Here is a 14406-nt window from a genome sequence, read left to right as displayed (position 1 = left end):
AGATGCTGGTTAGTTATTAAAAATAGTTGGACAAATTGTGTTATTAGGCTGGACAATAAGTTAGTTTAAAATAAAATTAATGTCATGTGATGTGATATAAAATAAATATGAGTTAATCAAAAATAACGAATTCATCACAAACTACTAGTATCAGAGTTTTTCGTTATAAGAATTGATAAAACACAAACTGTGTTAAGCCATCAGTTAGGCCTGTGGTGACGTCACTGCAAAAAGCTTTTGACAGGTTCCCCATCTGTCATGGCAATGACTCGTCACATATTGACGGTGCTTGCGAGTCTTTTGGTCCTTGGACCTGTTAAAGGTAAGTGAAAGTCTCAACTGAATATATACTTGAGTCGGTCTACTGCACGTATTTCACAATAAATAATGTACTTTGGAAGTCCGTCCAGAGTGTCTTTCTAGCGTCGTAAAGATCGAGAATAACAACATTCCGCACTGTTGTAATTTGTTTGTGTTTTTGTCGATTTGACAATATACATTTGGCTGTTAAAATATCTTTACTTGCGAACGATATCCCTTTAAAACACAGTTCTGTCGCCATTTCTGTTTTCGTATTTCTTGTATCGACTGCTCGTAAAATTGCCGAGTTTGCTCTCTTGGTCGTTGTAATTTACTGTATATCAGCGTAATTACGATTCATGACTGTTATGTCTAAAAACTGTTTTTATGAGCCCATATGCCGTTAATGGCAATGTGCTGTATTTTATTCCATTTCTGCGACTATATTGTTATCAAACATTGGTTGTATGTAATCTTAAAAAAACTGCAGACTCATAAGATGTTTTTGGCTGATTTCGACTAGCTCGCCATCTGGCCTTGTCATTAACCTTTATCAGTAGATGTCATGGCAACCACTGTCAAACTGACTGACCTCATCACTTAACCCCTATCAGTAGATGCCATACAAATATAAATCATGACATAATTATCACTGTATTTGTGTGAAAACATACGTCATAGACAAACGTCCATCAGGTGTTCATGCGTATGTTTGAACAGATGCGTAGCTATTTGGTTTGCTAAGTTGTGCCAGTCATATCTTGCACTGCGAGTCTAGCTCAAACAATGCCCGGACTTAGATGAGGAGGTACAGGACATGTATAACTGCTGTCGCCAATTGACCGATACGAATTTAATACTTGGCGTGTTTAGACGACGTATCATTGTTACGGCATGAAATATAAGATCAAAGTGCCGACAAATCATTGGCAACTTTATCGTTATGTTTAATCATGAACATTCCATCACTGAACTTTATTCCGTTTCTCACGTGTGTGCCAACATTCAAGATCCGGCATAGAGTTATTTGTATCAGTATGAAAATGGTGGTCTCAGCAGTGTGTCCCCGTGTTAGTTGAACAAGGGCTCGTATTATACTGGAAATACGGAATATCGAACGCTGGAATTAATGTTAATCTGAACTGTGGGGCCAAATCAGCTATTATAACTTAATCAAAGGGAAATTGAAGCGTTAACATGTTTACTTAACATCAACAAAGACACGTAATGGCGTAAATACATTAACGACATACAGATTCGGTCCGTCATTTTGTAAACTCATATCCGGTTCAAATTTGAATCTCAGTCATGTAGAAACAGATGCTGGGTGCCGCACATGAGAAATGACTACATTTCCATTAAGTCCACGGTTTATCAGCACGTATAAACAAGGCTACAGTTTACTGTATGTCCCAGTGGAATACACCACCCTACTGCTATACTATAACCTTATGCTATATCATAAATCAACATAGCATAATTTATAAGTCACCATTATTCATTGTATAACGTGACCTTTGTATCCACAATATTGTTTAAATTTACAGTCCAATACCCTTGAAAACGATGTAATATTTTGGTAACTATGAACTCGATGGAATTGTATCTTCTAATTAGAGCTATTAGATGCTGGTTAGTTATTAAAAATAGTTGGACAAATTGTGTTATTAGGTTGGACAATAAGTTAGTTTAAAATAAATTTAATGTCATGTGATATAAAATAAATATGAGTTAATCAAAAATAACGAATTCATCACAAACTACTAGTATCAGAGTCTTTCGTTATAAGAATTGATAAAACACAAACTGTGTTAAGCCATCAGTTAGGCCCGTGGTGACGTCACTGCAAACAGCTTTTGACAGGTTCCCCTAACGCATCTGTCATGGCAACGACTCGTCACATATTGACGGTGCTTGCGAGTCTTTTGGTCCTTGGATCTGTTAAAGGTAAGTGAAAGTCTCAACTGAATATATACTTGAGTCGGTCTACTGCACGTATTTGACAATGAATGATGTACTTTGGAAGTCCGTCCAGAGTGTCTTTCTAGTGTCGTAAAGATCGAGAATAACAACATTCCGCACTGTTGTAATCTGTTTGTGTTTTTGTCGATTTGACAATATACATTTGGCTGTTAAAATATCTTTACTTGCGAACGATATCCCTTTAAAACACAGTTCTGTCGCCATTTCTGTTTTCGTATTTCTTGTATCAACTGCTCGTAAAATTGCCGAGTTTGCTCTCTTGGTCGTTGTACTTTACTGTATATCAGACTATTTATTGATATTCGTAGTAATTAGTGAAAAAGTAGTACAAGCTATATATGCAAATATACACGCAATTAATCATCGCTAGGACATTTAAAAAAGAACAACAATTATTTACATAATTTATATTTAAATTTGAAAAAGCGGCAAAGCGCATTTCACCTCCTACGTTTCTGGGTAGCATAAGGAAAACCATTTTGTAAGCGGTTTGAAAGAGTTTCTTGAAATCGGTTACTGCGAATGCGTAAATCTCGTTTAAATTATTGTCTTCATGTGCGTGATTCCAGCACACAAACACTGTTTTGTCAATACGCCTGCGTGAAAATGTCTGGGCACCCTCTACAATCATTATTCATCAATGAATTACATTTACTGTTTTGACGCATGCGCGACTCGTCAGTCAAATTTACCAGAAATTTCATTTTTAGAACCATGATACAATTTATCAGACAGATCGGTGTCCTGTATGTCTGTAATCCTGATTAATGATTTTTATAATCATGTGATACTCTGTCGAGTATCATCATACTTTCAGTGAACTCACATTCTTCTATTCAAGTATTGTGTACCTACAGGACTAACAGCAGTTACCATAACAATATTGTGTGTTTTTTGTGTCGAGGAGCGATCAGAATGAGTAATTTTTGAATGGAGTATGTACATATGTTAATATGAATGTCTGTTTCTCTGTAGTATTATTAATGGTTTAAACAGTAAACCCATATCACGACTAGTAATGTCATGTCACATTATAGATTTTAAAAATGCGATTGTGCGATTCATATTTTTTTCTTCAAATCTCGGTATAAATATTGGTTCAATTTACAGAAGACCGGTAACATTTTATGTAATGAAATTGTAAGACTGTTTAGTGGTTGAGCAAATTGAGTACTAATCGTTATAGCCCGCGGGATATAAATAATCACATCTATTTTAAATAAATGGAGGGAAATGTGGATTAATCTCACCGTTGGTAATAAGAATAAGTACATAAACATATAATAGCTATAATGTCCTTCCCCAATATCCGGTGTTGATACTCATACTACGTTACACTGTATTGTTTTAATTTATATTAAGTTATTCAGTGAGGTTAATCTAGGTCTGTGGCCCGTATGAAATGTTAGAATTGTTAGATTCAAGCTTGACACATGAGTACCGATCATGTAAGTCGGCGCCCTCTAGCGACGAAGTGCCTCTGTGATTTTTTTGATCCGTGAATTCGGGCAATAAAATAGTAGTTGAAGTATTCGTTTTTTATTTATTTATTTACTTTATGTGGACAAACAACTAACAATGCATTATTATATTAACTTTTAGCAACAGACGTTGGTCCACCAAGAAATGTTAGATATATAACCGTCAATATGAACGCCACACTTGTATGGAATCGCCCAGCTAATGTTACTGACGAAGAGGGCGTAGTATATACTGTCAGATACCGATCGTAGGTGTATTTTCTCATTCATCATCATAGTCAAATCACATGATGCAATGACAACACATAATCAATGAATACACTATATTTAAATCGCCACAGTCGCCATGCACACAGTGTATTTCATGCGAGCTGGATAAGTCGCTTTATGAACCACTTGCGCGCGCATACTTGATATTGATTGCAACATAAACATGTACGCCCGATATTGTGCTTATCGAGATACCAAAGGATGTCACGAAAAATTCTTATTTACCGATTACCATTAGACTGACATATTTGTCTTTTCCGACATGACAACATTACGTATCTCGTTACATCCGGGAAGGTGGTCTCTACTTGACTTTGAATGCAAATGGCCGCCAAGGTCTCGCTCAGAGCGTTAAAGTTTCAAAACTTATTTGCTCCTTGAATATTGTTTCATTCTCTGCCGCCATCACTCTTCTCGCCCGCTGCTCCTATATCATAGTTACAAACGCTAGGAAATATGTGAAGGCCGTGTTGGAAGGTAATGGAAATGTTGTATATTTTGTAAGCGAATGAAGATTTTCGGTAAACTGCGTAAAGTGTCTGCAACCCCTGATACCCCATCACCCGAATTCATATACGTTTCGCAGTCTGTAAGATTCAGCTCTTAATATTTATCCATCACAACTGACATTAGTTATTTAGTGGTTTACGTGCAAGTGATATTTACAAGGTACTGACCGAACATGCAGTCAAACAATCATACAACACTAGTTGCCTCTTCCCGTAACGATCAAATGAACCAAGAGTGAGTTGCATGACGCGATTGGTTGAAATAATCTCCTCATTTATATAAATTAATATTCACGATCAATGTAAGCCTGGCCTTTCGAGCAAAGTTGTGACAAAAAGCTTACCGTTACGAGGAGAAAAAATAATCGATATTACGAATTCATAGAGAATGCTAAAGCACATTGATATTTCAATCTATTATTTCTTTTTTCAAAATTGCGCATAATGTTTTAATAACTTTTACCAGTGATAAGTTACCTAATTAGTATGAATTTCGAGAAATCACTGTGTGTACATGAGCAGTTTTGAACGCGATAAAATCACGCGTAGAACTCACTCCTGCAAAAAATCTAGTTGTTGGTTGAATTGTTTCGATGATTATTTATTAAAGAAATCACTGAATTCACTACATATATTTGTAAATGGGACGGCGCACTCTTGTGCCAATCCTCCTGTATTAAACTATGCCTATTTTATATATAATTAAGATGTTTGTTCTTGTTTATTTCTGTCAAAATTTTGGCCAGTATTTTCAGCATATTTGGTTTTGATTTATCATTAAAATATAATTTTACCAGGCGGTAAAACATATCTCATTTGTTGATATGCGTTTTCGTTTTCGTTTTAATCGTATTTGATTCGCACGAGATTCGTCTGCTGCCGAGCCCCTATAGTTTTCTGTCATGGTGCTTGGATACCCCAGAAAGAACTGGCTCAGAAAATATCCTGATTGGCCGAGAAGCAATAGATTAACTGTAGATTATCTTGATTCCAGGCACGTTATGAAGATAATTGGTGATGATTGGGTGATTAAAAATGACTGTGAAAACACTGTGGCACACATGTGTAATTTTGGCGCAGATTTTGACTCTTGCGTTGACATTTGGTATGCACAAGTAGCAGCACGGCGAACACCTGGTGATCAGCAAGGTAGTTCATGGTCCGCAACCCCCGCAGCTGTTCAGCCATGTTACGATGGTGAGTTGTATTGAGTTATAAACTAGCACTCGAATATGCTTGGTAAAATGTATGTCATAGCCGCGTATCGTCATTCCAGGTGGGTATTAGGCATTATCTTTAGAGCAGCTTGTATTATTTGTGGATTAGATAAGGCTTTTGCGTCCAGTGTTAGTACGGCAGAAGCGCTCGCACCTTCTTCAAATCAACCCCCACTCAAACATGTATACATACTTCCCACGGGTGCGATTGTATTGAAACAATGTCAAGCATATCTTCACATTGCTATCAACAAGCGTGATTTCTAAAACAATATCCGTGTCGCTTTTAGCAAGTATGTGGTATATTGGGTATTTTTTTTTTGGGTATTGGTTCGGATTGGAATTCCTCTCCAGCCATGTATATTCAAGACAATATACACAATAACTGATTTGTAAACTGAATGATTATTTTATTCTTCCTGTGCTTCCAGTTCATCAATTTTTTCTATTGGTAATACTGTAAAACCATTTATTTACACTGACATTTAATCTCATTATTTTGACGTTTTAAGCTTATTCGCTGGGTTTTAAGTTCACGAACTCGACAAGGGAAAAATGAGTTCTATTGTTATTTTACAAGTCCATGTGGATTTAATTTAGCGGATAATACACATCAGCGAAATCAAAACCCAGTGAATACCTAAAGCATTTACAGTACAGTTAGAATCTAATTATTTTCATCCAGGTAGTTCCCCTTTTTGTTGAATGTATTCAAATGAGGAGTTTCGATGATTTGGGTATATCTATAAAAATTAATATATATGCCATATTATTTATATATTACTGAAATTTATTCAGTAAATAAAAAACAAGACAATTGTAGGAAGGTGATTGGCCATTTTATAATTAGAAATTATCTAAATCTTTTCCAAGAGTCTCAAAACCCCAGAGTAGTACCTAAGCCAAAATATAGTTACAGCAAGTTATCGTAATCGGCTGATCAATAAGTAAGTGGAAGCCATATTGAACAAACGCAAATTATGTTGCACAACATGTCCAACTCATATTATTATTATAACATTTTTCTCATATTTTTGGAAAATGTACATCAGCTCATATTGTATATAACACCCATATAACACAGTTTGGGTTCAATAAAAGTGGTAATATGACTCAATAATATCTAACCTTTATCATCACACTGATGAATAATATACGTACATAAATGAAATATAATAGTTGTGTGCACCGGATGGCCATATTTTGATTATGCAAATGAGTCATTTCTTCAACCATAACGACTCATTTTATGACATCACATGTAAACCTCTATGTTTTTGATATATTTTTGTCATTTATAGTTAGAAATGTTTTTCACCCACAACCGTTTGACAGATTGCTTTGAAAGTTGTTGTTGACATGGACACATCCAGACTTATTATTTGTATGGCATTATATGCAAGTGTCTATTTTTAGTGCAGTTTGTTTTTGCTCATTGTTGGCATTTTGTGACTTCTTCTCCGAAACCTCCTGCCACATTGCTTGGTCAACTTTCAAGTTTGTTTTTTGGTGAAGATCTCCATTTATTGTGATTTATTATTATTATTATTTTTGGATTTGTTCTCTTTCCCATACTTTATACATGGAATCCAGTAGACAATTGTATCAATTGGAAGCTAGGCTTTCTCAGTACACATTATCTTGGAAAATAGACTGGATGGGCCAATGTTTACCAGAAATGCTCAAGTTCAGATCAAGGTCATGTCAAGGTTTATACGTTTGCTTATGTTATATGGTGACACTGAACACTAAGGATAAGAGGGATTAAAATACCTTTAAAAAAATCTTCAAAGCCGGGCCAGGGTCATCTCATGGTCACATGCGGACTGCATGTGTGTTGGTGGCCAGAAGGTCACCTCTCCGTCAAGATCTGTTATTTATCTCATATGGACTTCGAGGGGCGTGTACTGAAATGCTACGAGTTTTAGCTTGTTATCATACACATTTGTTATCGACACACAACATGGTTAAAAAATCGCTGGTTGTACCTTCTCAGACATGTTACCGATAAGTCACAGCCCTGGCTCATGGACTAAATACAGTCAAACAGAGTGGGGATAACCATGGGAAATGATTGCATGGCTCGCTCATCGGGTGATAATTTAATATAGTGAAAAAAACTACTAATGTATTGTTTATTGGTCATAAAAACAATGCATAATAATCTATCGACCTAATAGAATCCGCACGTATTGCAATATAATAATATTATGCCTTTATTAACAAAGCGAGTATTGCAGAAATATAGTCCAGGTCTACATCGACTTTTTGTAATCGCTGGCATACTTGTGACTATTAAAATGGTGTAAAATTGGGGTATATGTTTTCGTTGAAGAAATATTAAAACCCTAAACATAAAATACCTTTGAATTACGTAAAATGTAGTTTTAAATCTAAGGATGTCTTAGCGACTAAATGGTTCTTAAACTTTACTTCATGGTTTTATTATAAAACTAAGTTTAAATAATTCTTATTGCAGGGATAATTGGACCTCCTGAAATGACTAATGTAACGGCTGGAAGTGATTACATATACATGACATGGCTGGCTCCTAAAACACCGTATATAGCCTATAAACGTATGAGTGATCGAACGTCAATCAATTATAATTTAACGTATTGGAAAACCCATAACAATAATGTTACTGTAAGTATCAACATGTTTATAGCGTTGTATACAATTAAGCAAAAGTTGCTTTGGTACATACTTGGCTGATTTGTGATAGTAAATAACCATTTGCTTTATATTGTAAGCTATGAACTATGCTGAGAATTCACTGACGAACACTGATCAACATTGTGTTGAGTTGACACAGTGCTATTCTGTGTGATGCATACACCTATCAATCAATACACATATAATAAAATATAGATGAGTTCATAAAAGTTTGACCTAAGTCTACCGCTCATTTACACGTTACGCTATTTGCTCGCACAAATGTCAAATAATGATAGTATACCGAATCAGTACCACCAACATTAATAATTGTGCTTCAATTTAAATATTTCGTATACGAACTTCTTTTACTAGTAGTCCAATTAACTAATTTATATATGTGATTTGCATATCAGAATCGCATTTTTAGTTTATGTTCACTTAAACTGGCTAATTTGTGTGTTGTTAAGGTACATTCCGATTTGATCAATATACCCCGAGGAAGGTGTTGTTAAATATCATGTATTTTGTTTATATTTTTTTAGAAAAATATAAATTTAGGAAATAGAAGCTATGTGATATTGAAATATTTGATCGTTCCATACACTTCATATGATATTGTTGTTCAAGGCTGGACTATTAATAATGGATATGGTACTCCAAGAAAGTTGACAGTAACTACCAGAGAAGCAGGTACAATGATAGGAATGAGACGAACAAATCTTGTAATGAGATAATACAATATTATATGATAAAATATATGATCGAAACGAAACGAAACGATACGATACGAAATGACATTAGCTCTGTTTAACTTACTTAGATATTGTTTCTTGGAAAATATGATCTTGATATTAGTTATAACAATTGTTATATTGTTAGATCAGGATTAACTATTTTATATTACATGGTTACACTATCAATTGCCTTATGCATCGTTTAATTTTCTTAGCCCCGGCAATCGGTGTTGATAATGTAACACTGGGAGTTCTGTCACCTGATTGGAAGTCCTCGCCAGATTTGAGAAACGTTACCGTTGCTTGGTCTGTAAGTTTTTTTTATTTTGATTAATAAATACTTTAAATAATCTTATTTACTTATTGGCACGGCCAAAATGAGCGACGATAGGTATTCCCGTGTGACACGTCCTACATATTGTACCTGTTCGTATGTACGGCGGTGATTGTTATTGTAATTACTAAAACAGTTGGTGCTAATGTTTATAAGTGAATGTCATTGTTTTATGTCATTAGAACATGGTTGAGTTCGGATATATTGAAAATGTTGTTACTATATTTTGAATCAATCCATGGCCTTTATACTTGTCTATGTACTGAGTATATGTGGTTTATATAATACGGGCACATTGCAACTGTTATCTGAACAACTACAAATTTTTGAATTACTACAAATTATAATACTTCTTTAAGGAATTGTGTTGTCGTTCAAAATCTTAACTTATTGTGAAATTTCCAGCATTGATGTCAATATATGGATCAATCAGAACACTGGGATGCTTATTACACAATATGAATGTTGTGATACATTATATATAGAATAGATACGATAAATTCGTCACCTTGACATTTTATTCTATTTCAATAGCATGTCGATTAATACTGTAATTCCATTTCAGCTCATAGACGAAGGCGCCCATAATGGAGTGTTAACACGTTATGAAGTACATTATAGCTACAGTAATACCACTCTACCAACACAGATCATTACAGATGTCAGTGCAACATCGACACTGCTTACTGGTCTATATAGGTGGGAACAGTATTATATCACAGTCAGTGTCTGTACTAGTGCTGGATGTACGGAGCATAAAGGTGCACCTTACGTTTTAGAACCCGATAAAGTAGGTATGTGTCTTAATCGGGAAAGTGGCCATTGTAAGACTAGAACACACATTTCCATATCTAGAACATGTAAATGTAATAATAATCACAATTGTCGTTTCTCTTAGAGTGATCAGATGTTTCAAATAACGCAATTTATGACGTGCCGACCTGTTGTTTTTTAGAAACATGGGTGGCGGGTTGCAGAAAGATGTATTTATACCCAAACCTCATATAATCTATAACGAACTTATTCTATTATGTAATGTATTGCATTGCGTTGCATTGTTTTTTTGAATGTCATCACTATTCCCATCCTAATGTGCTCTTGCTCGTTCTCTCCTCCACCATTTTTTTGTCATTTCCTCGTCCACTAAAATAATTTTATCTATAAAAACAGAATCATTTTGTGTTCTATTTAGAGCTGGATTCTCCAAGTGAGATGTTGGCACGACTGACGTCATCGAACTCATTCAGCGTGTCATGGCTGCCACCGTATAATGATGAATGTATACTTGCTTACCACGTAACATTTAATGAAAGACGGTCACCAAAACGTCGTGAATTTTTGTCTGATGAAGAAAGTGTGCATATTACGGACGTGCCAGCAGCTTATTACAGTATATTTGTGTCTGCAGAGGTATATTCGAATTACAATTCGTCAGTGTTTGGGTACCATGCAGTAACTGGTATAAACATTCCAGGTGCGTATACTATATCGTATATTTATCTGAAATGATACATTCAGACAATTCACCAACATTTCAGATATGCCTCGAGCTAACACCACGCCACTTCAAGTTGTTTCTGGCTACGTCCTTACAATAGCTATCTGTCCCGTGACGTATCCTCCACTAAACATTTCAGGTATATATACTTTTATACTATAATGTCTGTAGTAATTTATTATTACTATATCTTAAACGTGTTCTTCTTCGATATATTCGGCGATTCCGACATTTGTATTTAGGATAAATTCGTAATATTCACTGATAGTTAAAAAGGCGGCAACGTTTTCTACAAATAAAAGCTTGTTTAAAAAAAGTACTTTTCTAGTAAACGTAAAGTAGTAAATTATTGAGAACAAATAAAACAGTAAAAGGGTACTGCTTGGAATGAAAAAAAACAAATGATAAACAAAAATTGTCTGCTATCAAAGCTTAACGGAGTATCTGAACAAAAGAGACAAGCACAATTGTGATATTACTATCATTAGACTATATAGACCGTATCGAAAATAAAAACGAATTGTATACTTTTACGAAATATTTATACCGCTATTTTATATACAGTGTTATTGGTTATTTCTTGTAGGCACAGATGCAACTAAAATATATATAATTGCTGTGGTATGTATTTTAATATTGGTATGTTTATGCTTGGTACTTCCATACTACAATTGGGACGCCTTGAAAAAAATGTTCAGCAGTCCTATCTCCAAGATGAAATGGCATGAGTATGTAGTATGTATTGTTTAACAAATATTAAACAAATTATATTATATGAGATTTTTTACGAGAATGCCACAAACTATGCACGAAGGCAGTGAAGTAAAGTAACAATGTGATCACGTACTGTCTAAGTGCATATTTTGTTTGCATCCTTGTAATAATGCTATTATACATCTTCCCGGGCCGGGGTCGCTCAGTGTTGGAAGGCAATTATAACTGAGCAAGATAGAAAAATCTGTGGCACTTTCTTGCCATGAACACCATGACCAAATATCCACGCACTGAATTGTGGGATACAGATGTTTAATGTTGATATGTATTATGCAAATATTAGAGGTTGTTAAGTACAAATCTCGAGTATATAAACAACTATTGTTAGGGGTGATTGTGTAATTGCCGTTATCAGTATAATTTGTATAATTTTCTACTAAGTCTAAATAAATATCTGTACATAATCGATGAAATTACAATTCATAATAACCGATGAGTTTTGAATGCCCCTTCCATAATAAAAAAATCGCATTTTTAGAACCCCAACACATAAAACATGTTCAATGATATCACTTAGTAGGAAATCAACCCAAAATAACCTAATGTGACTGCTACTTCTGAATTTGGTGCGCGCACTAAAGTCATAATGTTAAAAGTCACACTATTTAAGACTAAACACTACGAAACTTGACTGATTGATTTATCTATCTAATTTGATCACCTGTCCTTTGCAGCAAACCATGTTGCAAGAGAAAGAACATTCTTCCAATGATACCTTGAAGTTCAACGAACCAACTGAAGTATACGATTCAGTATCTCCTCATGTCTCAAGTCTGAAACCAGTTGCATCATCTGTATTCCATGTTTCGTCGACGATGAATAAGAGTTCTTTGAGTGAGAATAGTGGAATCGAACTTGTGATGGATATGAGTCATCAGAAGCCAGTAGTTAAAGAGGTAGAGACCGTAACCATAGCAGACGAACTTTCCACAACATATTCTAATAACTATGTCCATAGACGAGCGAAACAACCCAGTTCAACACTTCATAGAACATGGAATGATATTTCATGTTACAGAAAATTTCGATATAACTCTGTGACAATGAATATTAGTGACGACGATGAGGGTGATTTTGATTTGAAAAGATTTGTTAATGATTTCTTTGATAGAATGAGTGATGAAACTGAGAATGTGTCTAATATCGATATTGACAGTAGTTGCCATGAACTATATACTAAACCAGTATATTGGCGCGATTCTTCTAAAACAGGCAAGGGTGAAACAACGAATTGCTCAGATAATTACAGTAGAGTGACAGAGGCTGACAATGGATTGATAAGGCTTCGTCCAAACAATAAAATCCAGAGTGATTCATCACCACACATTACAACGTTAACGGGTGAGGATCTTTGTGGTACACTTTACAAAGAGATCCATCCAGATTTGACTCGTACACCATCACCAGGTATTCAAGTGCCAGACGAACAAATGTCAGCTGATACCTCTATAATTGAGGACCTTATTGAACCCTGTTTGGAGGCTGTACCTGAAACGCCGACCGAAGAAACTTGTGAGAATAGTCAATCCTTCAATCATCTTGAATTGTCGGACATTTTTGATTTTCAAGTTGACGATAGTACATCATTAGGAGGAAATGAACATCCATTGATGTTGTTCAGTCCAATTTGCGATTGTCATGGAGATGACTCTGATCAACATACATTGAAAGGCGACAGCACGGTGGAAGATTATTCATCGGTGGGGGAGAATATTGAACAAAACTGTGCCAATGATGAAGTTACTGGGAGCAGAATGTTACAATTGATTGAAAGGCGTGTGGCAAATTCAAAACGACAAATAAGCACAGGAATAACAGCAACCCCTCTACTCAATAATGTTATGTTACATGCACAGAAAAAATACAACGTTCATGATCTTCTGATAGATGATGGTGAAGATGGCATGCTTATCACAATATAGACCAACTTACACAATCGAATTTTCCCTGGAAATGGTGAAATACATGCGTAATCAGGTGTTACAGTTTCTGACTAATGAAGAATTTGTGTACCAACTGTAATCACACTGTGTGTGTTTGTATGTCCTCTCAATTATTGTTGGTATGTGTGTATGAATATATTTGTTTGTCGATTCTGAGCGTAGTAAGCTTGATTGGGCGACACATTCCTATTAGACCTTTCTAATAACGAAGATTTTTACATAAATTTATTTAAACATTTGTATACGTTTTATACCTTCTTGAAAACGGATATTTTAATTGTTAGGTTTGATGCTACATATAACGTCGATGTTTTAACAATTTTTATTATTTCAGTGCTTCAGTTTGTGTAATCAGCTGACGAAAATACAATATTACTAAAAAACCTTTGGTAAAATATGTTGTCATTCTTACATCAATATTTTGCAGTTCAATTATAACAACGTGTAATACTGTACATACTGTGAATTAATATAATCCCGCGAGATTATCTTTGCTTACACAAAATAACCGTATCTAGAATTTGTAAGAGTGTGAAACTAATACAAAATTGTAAGATCAAGTCCATATTTAGGATAATCAACGTCCCATAAATTATGGATTTTATCTAACACAAAGCAATCGACATTTGCTTAAGGTAGAGTTGCAGTTTACCTGACAGGTATTTTATTTAGTTGATTAGGAAACCAAGATGACCTCCCTTGTCC

General features: G+C 35.0%; 1 protein-coding gene across 1 annotated transcript; it reads left to right on the top strand.

The window, feature by feature from the left end:
- The first annotated feature begins 3879 nt into the window (after nucleotides 1-3879).
- On the top strand, nucleotides 3880-13780 carry LOC146739115 (uncharacterized). Its single transcript, XM_085503796.1, has 9 exons — nucleotides 3880-4012; nucleotides 5538-5740; nucleotides 8240-8406; nucleotides 8961-9108; nucleotides 9368-9462; nucleotides 10052-10280; nucleotides 10679-10960; nucleotides 11571-11719; nucleotides 12433-13780. The coding sequence occupies exons 1-9, from the start codon at nucleotides 3933-3935 to the stop codon at nucleotides 13678-13680; spliced, it is 2601 nt and encodes an 866-aa protein (XP_085359922.1). The 5' UTR covers nucleotides 3880-3932; the 3' UTR covers nucleotides 13681-13780.
- Nucleotides 13781-14406: the final 626 nt, after the last annotated feature.

Source organism: Saccoglossus kowalevskii, chromosome 9, assembly GCF_978046115.1.
Source record: "Saccoglossus kowalevskii chromosome 9, keSacKowa6.1, whole genome shotgun sequence".
Lineage (NCBI taxonomy): Eukaryota > Metazoa > Hemichordata > Enteropneusta > Harrimaniidae > Saccoglossus > Saccoglossus kowalevskii.
The sequence above is the reverse complement of the archived record's forward strand: the minus strand, read 5'-3'. Positions and strand labels throughout refer to the sequence as shown.